General features: G+C 39.5%; 1 protein-coding gene across 1 annotated transcript; it reads left to right on the forward strand.

Moving 5' to 3' along the window:
• The first annotated feature begins 2,602 nt into the window (after positions 1 to 2,602).
• LOC141804782 (calcium-activated potassium channel subunit beta-2-like) lies at positions 2,603 to 5,330 on the forward strand. Its single transcript, XM_074689398.1, has 5 exons — positions 2,603 to 2,622; positions 2,754 to 2,876; positions 3,391 to 3,561; positions 3,768 to 3,963; positions 5,046 to 5,330. Exons 1-5 carry the CDS (start codon positions 2,603 to 2,605, stop codon positions 5,328 to 5,330), a joined length of 795 nt encoding a protein of 264 aa, XP_074545499.1.
• The last annotated feature ends 1,149 nt before the right edge of the window (positions 5,331 to 6,479 follow it).

Here is a 6,479-nt window from a genome sequence, read left to right on the forward strand (position 1 = left end):
AAAATCTGAACAATACCTTCCTGCTGTGGTAAGCAGTTTCGCACTAGCGTTGAGCACTCACACATACACACACGCGATGAGGCTGTCTCCTCCTGTGCTTCATGCGGTGACACTGCAGACTCAGGAACTTTTTAAATAAGCATAAGATGGAAATTTATTGCAATTCATTTTCTTAAGTGACTGTCATTCAGGACTACTTCTCACTGCGACTGGGACATCTTTTCACTATTCTTTAAGTACAATACACACACAAACTTGTACTTTTAAGGGTCTTATGAAGATGCAGGGGTCACACTGCAGGTTTTGTGTTTGCTTCACTTGAAGGTAACCCCAAAGGCAAAGTTTGGTCATATTTTAGAGAGTGAGGCTGCCTGTACTGTCCCATAAATCATTAAAGATGACGTCACCATTTACGACCTATAGAAAGGAAGTCACCTGTCACCATAAGTTCAGCCTGTGTGCAGCACGAGGCCCAGATACCAATAAATAAACTGCTCTCAGAACTCTTTAACCCCTGGCTGTAAAGTAAAGTTGGTACGAGTAGTAAGGCGGTCTTTCTGAAAGTGTGTGCGTCCACGTTTAGCTGAAATCAATACTGTTATGTGAGGAACTCAAGGCACTCAGGAGGCAATGGCCAGCGTGCTTTTACGGAGGAGAAAAGTTGTAAGACAGAGCATAAAAAACGTGTAAGTGTCACTATTTGTTGCATGAAAAATGGAATGGAGTGGGAGGACTAAGTTTGAAACCCTTAAAGGTTTCCAGCACTTTTCTTTTGTCACTCTGGGGTCGTCTCTCAGCAACATTTCCCTTGACCAGCTGGGAATGTGATACAATGAGGAAATTACTCATCCAAGAGGAACTTGTTTTCTTACTTTTCTGTTCCTCGGACTCTGGCAAGGTTGACAGCTCTCTTAAAAAAACAGCCTGCTTATTGTGCTTACATGTTGGACAGGATGAGGGATATGAAAAATCCAGGAATACCAGGAGATACTCTGACTCTTTTCCTTCTCAATACTAATTCTGGTACCTAATAATGGAAAGATAGCCCATGAATTGTGCTTGTTTTACCCGGAAGAAGATTTCCTGTTTGTTACTTCAAATGAATCAGTGTTTTAGGATAAAATTATTATAGAAATTGTGCATTAACCAGTATACAAGCAGATACACAAATAAGACTGGATCTGAGACTCATACTTATATCTCTATCATAGTGGTACTATGTAAAGATGATAAAATTTCTCAATGTGAGGTATTTCTGCTTTAATAAAAAGGGTGATAGCTCAGAGAAGGAATTCAACCAGTGATGGCCTCATCCTAATGTCTGTGCTCTACTGATGTAGGTTACATAACACACCATATGGCCTCTATCGTCCCACAACACTAAAACATGAAGATAGATGAAGAAAGATGGAGAATTAGGGCAACATATCACCAGGGTTATCACCAGCACCTCCCATACCCAGTGTTTTGTGAAAGTAGGCCCACAACACCTCAGAGGGGGGAAACCATTTCTCTGCATGCTAGCTCCAAAATAGAGAAAAAAAGAAAGAAGAGAAAGAAAGAAGAGAAAGAAAAGAGTATCTTGTTTGTGCTTGGACCCACCTCTTCCTGGCTTGGCTGTACACACACACCCTACACTCCCTTGTTTTCATGAGAGCAGAGATAAGGGAGGAGTTAAAGGAGAGATGTGGGATAATAGACAAGGGAGGCAGAGTCGGGAGAGAAGCCTGTCCCGGCTCATCCCACCTGGGTTTGGTGTGCTGTACAAACCCCTTCTGTCCCAGTTTCATCATGGGAGGAAGAGGAGTAAAGGGGTCATGTTATGATGGCCCCAAAACGCCATTATGTCCCCTCACCCAGATCTACTGATTCATTTTCCCTTCTTCTTATTCTGCATGAATTGATCATTGATCCTGACTGGATTGATTTGCATTTCTTATTAAATTCAGACCCATAATGGATCAGCCTTTTGATTTTTACATCACTGCTTTATATGAATAAATTACTCCACATAACTAATATCAAGCCCACGTTAACACATCTGTTAAAACCTGTGTAGAAATGAATAAATGCCTGGCAATCATCAGAGTGGGTTTGCATCGACCTTTACCTTACCGCTCACCCTTTGGTGACCTCTGACAAATAACTCATAATGTCTCACTTGTCTAATCCATTTGCATCTCAATCAAAGCTAATCTTATTTATGCGGCCAGGGCTATGTGTGTAGCATTCACTTGTGTTTTTCTGCAAACTGTAGGACCAGCAAAGAGCAAAGAGGAAGGTGCAAGGTGTTGTTGTTGTGACCTGAAAGGAGTCAATGACTTTGTGTTGACAGCACAAGTGCGGAGAACACAGCAGGTAGGTTTTTCACATCAGCATTCACACCTTTCATCTGTGGTTATCTGTCATCTTGTTTACCCTATGTGGAGTTTCTTTGTGCTCAAAATGAGATGTTTACATGATGGCGTGGGTCCACTATATGAGGGCTGCTTCCTGTCCCGTCGCTGCAGAATACTCTGAAATCTGGTCACGCTGTTTCAGAGATATATACTCATTTGAATTCCTTACAAAGCTGGATTTGTTCAAAAAAGTATTAAGTTTGATGGCAAGAATGCACCAAAGGTACAGTAAAATCTGTCATTTTGTAAATTGTTTTCAGCTGTAAGTGTTTACTTGGGATTTCAGTTATATTTATTAGGTCTTGATAGTCAAAGTGTAAAACAACTGAACACAAAACTGACTATTATTCACAGGTCCTTCCAGCAATCTTTCCGTCCTTCCTCAGTGAGGAGAGGAGGACGTGGATCGTCAGGAAGGATGTTCTTTGTAGCGGGGGCCAAAAATGCAGGAGGATCAGGAGGAGGAGGTGAAAGGAGGTAACAAGATCAAACTGAGTTTGGGTTTAAAATCCAGAACCTGCCAAAAAAACAAAAACAAAAACAAAGAGTGGTTGTGTGTGTAAGAGGTAGATTTTCTTTTAATTTGACATTTTAAAAAAAATCGACTGGTGATCCAAAAAAAGAGAAAAATAAAACATTTATGGTTTTTGAGGCGATGGGCCCTTAAGAACAGAGATGTAAGGCAAGCCTGAAAGATGAACAAAATGACACAAAAAGTAACAGTATGTGTGTGTTTTTTTTCTAGTTTTTGTGTCTTTTTTTTTATTTTACATGACTTTGAATTTGCTTTTATTCTTTGTGTTACATATCTGTGTAAAAAAACTTTTACTGTTTGTTTTTCATATACTCTTTCAGTGTTGCTATATGTAGTACATTTGGCGTCTTGAGTCATTTTTTATCTTTGGTGGCTTCTTGTGTCTAATACACTTTTTTGTAGCATCCTTTTATGACATCTGTGGTTTGTAGTCGTGATGATACCATCCCCACTTAGGTCAATCTATCAGAAGTTTCGTGAGGTTGATTTATTAGACAAGAAGAAAACAGTGACTGCTCTAAAGCCTGGAGAAGATCGAGCCATCCTCCTGGGCCTGGGGATGATCCTCTCTTCAGTCATGATGTACTTTGTCTTGGGGATCACAATATTACGCTCCTATGCTGACAGGTACGGACCTGTGTTGTTGTTTGCATGTATAAAAAATTCGATGCAAATATTTGTCTGAAACAGTTTTTATTCATGAGATATGCCTGTTGAAACAAACAGCTTAGGAGCTCTTTTAATGTGAAATTGAAACATTATGATATTACACTCCAGCAAAGTTGATTTCACACTGTGAGATCATTTAACCTGAATCATTTGTATGTCAACAGTGTGTGGACGGAAGAAGGTGTGTGTGTTGTTCTCAACTCCACAGTCACAGCGGACGTGAACTGTTCCTACAACTGTGGCTCGGACTGCTGGAGGGTCTCCAAGTACCCGTGTCTGCAGGTCTTTGTGAGCGTCAACAACACGGGCCGAATCAGCCGTTTGTCTCACAACGAGGAGACGCAGGACATCAGCTCTGAGGTGAGTGCCAGAGAGGAAAATAAGATTACTGAACCATTTCACATGTTTACAATGGCCGTCAGGTGCTGGCCTGGTAAGAGATTGATTTGTTAGTAATTCAGAAAATGTGTGTGGAGGGGACTTTGATTCTGTTATGAGCAAGTTAGAGACTGAACTAATGGGGAAAAGGACTCAGAGAAAATAAAAGAAACCAAAGTATAATTCTTGTTTTCTACTGAGGATAACCTTACACCTGATAATGCAATATCCTCACATAACATCTGCTATGAATGATAAGATCTGCTCCGTGGTAGTGGCATATTAAAGTTTTTCCACTATTTTGAAAATTGTGTCCCCAGAGGTGATCGTAATAGCAGTCTGCATTAATGCAGCTCTACAAAAGAACCATTGTTTGCATACAAAATAATCAGCTATTATCCTAGTGCAATGATGACTTTTCCAGGTCCTTTATAAATACATACACATATATGTGCCAGCATGTTTTCAATCGTCATAAGGGGCCTTTTTTTTTTAGTTTCTTTTATTTTCATTCAAGTTTGTACTTTCCATTTAGAGCTTATATTTCGCTCTTTGCATGAATGAGGAAACAGCAATGTCCATCTTTTCCTATCTTACAGTGTTATTAATAACAAGTATATCAAATTCAAGTGAAAAGTGCATTTATCTTGTTTGACTTATCTGTAGAGTAGAAAGCCTGACACATTTTCAACAATCTAACCTTAAAAAAAAACTACAGAATATTACTGTAAAAATAAGACAGTTGTGACAAAAACAATACATTTCCATTTCACTAACTTTATTGTTATCCATACTGACCTCGATCTTGTAACCAAAAATAATATATGCTGTTTATGTTTTTATTATTACCATTATCAAAATAAAGTTTCTTATTTTAAAAAATCTGCACAATATTTCTATATCTTACAATAATATAATTCCACTCTAGTGTTGGCTGAGGAAAGTAGCACACTATGTTGCCAATTATATATATCACCCAATTCAGTATCTTAGTGTCATACTTTGCTTTTTTTCCTTCACTCCTAATGACTAATACATCCTTACCTTTGACTCTGTCCCTGCAGTGTTTCTATGTCCCGCGGTGTCAGAAGGACAGTGCTGCCATGCAGGTCATCATCATGAACATCTCAGAACATCTGAAGCTGCAGCAGCAGGTCCCCTGCTTCTACGACCCCAGCGAGCAGCAGGACATCGTCCTCCTCACACGCCTGTACGACCACAGTGTCATCTTCCACTCACTGCTGTGGCCCTCCTGCATGCTGACCGGAGGGGCTCTCATCATTATCATGGTGAAGCTCACTCAGTACCTGTCCAGACTGTGTGAAGAGATAGGAAAGATCAAGAGGTGAAAAAGCTGCTTTGAAAGACGGACACTGGTGATTTGGTGATGAACTTATGTCGTAAAAGGGAATGTTCTGGACAAACCACTTTACTGTGAATCCTACAAACTTCCCTTTGTATATGAGACATAAGAAGCAGCAGATCTTCACTGTGACTGTATAGAATATTACACTAAATCTTTGTAACCAGTCACACACAGGAAAATGGCTGGATCTGGCATGGTGTTGAGGCTGTAAAAAGTTCTATTTGTACTTGTTTACAAGAGCTGTTGACAGTTGAAATCCTCTGTATCTTTTTATGAGCATGTGCCTTAAATAGTCACACATGAAACGTGTCAAAAACAAAGTTCAGAAGAGTGAGGGAAAACACTGCTGACTGTTTGTGGATGGTGAGGGTTTGTTGAACTTTGGTGATTAATTTTCAAACACAAAATGTCCTTTTTTTTCTCAGTGACCAAATTTCTGTGGGATAGTTTTAGTGAACTGTCATAAACAGAAGGCATGTTATGTTTGAGTGACTGATGGATTTCTCTACCAGGACATTGCAAACACTTGACCATTCATTGCACCAGAAAAGGCCTAGTCTACAAAGAAGCTCATACATTCTATGAAAACATATTTTACAAAATGTGGCCTTACTTTGATCCTGCACCTGGTTTAAAGGTTACTGATTGATTAATTAAAAGTTTACTTTAAACTACGAAAACATTGCCATGTTATCTCTTCACAAAGACATTAATCTAATATCCACATTGGGGTGGCTTTGGAACAATACCTCTTTAGGTTGCAATGCCTAATTCTGCAGCTAAATCACTCCATAATATTAATGCACAAGAAAAAAAGAGTATTTTTTGCGACAGCTGCATCTCCATACATTTGTCTACATATTTTGATATTTTGAACTTAGAAAGGAGTTTATAAAGTTGCCATCTCTGCCACACCTGCATCAAAGCACTCAAACACTCAGTTGAATAGCTGATGGCAGTCATAATGTCACTAGAACATCCTTGTCCTAGATTCACAAGTATTTGCACAAGGTGTGCACATAAGAGCTTAGTAATGACTTGTCCTAATAACCTTCCTTGAAACGTTGTGTTGTTGTCTTAACCCTTACAAACTGTCACCCTCAGAGCATGGCTTCCCATGAGAGGGTTGCAC

This window comes from Halichoeres trimaculatus, unplaced genomic scaffold (assembly GCF_033239565.1).
Source record: "Halichoeres trimaculatus isolate MK-OKI-2021-1 unplaced genomic scaffold, fHalTri1.1 fHalTri1_scaffold_15, whole genome shotgun sequence".
Classification (NCBI taxonomy): Eukaryota; Metazoa; Chordata; class Actinopteri; order Labriformes; family Labridae; genus Halichoeres; species Halichoeres trimaculatus.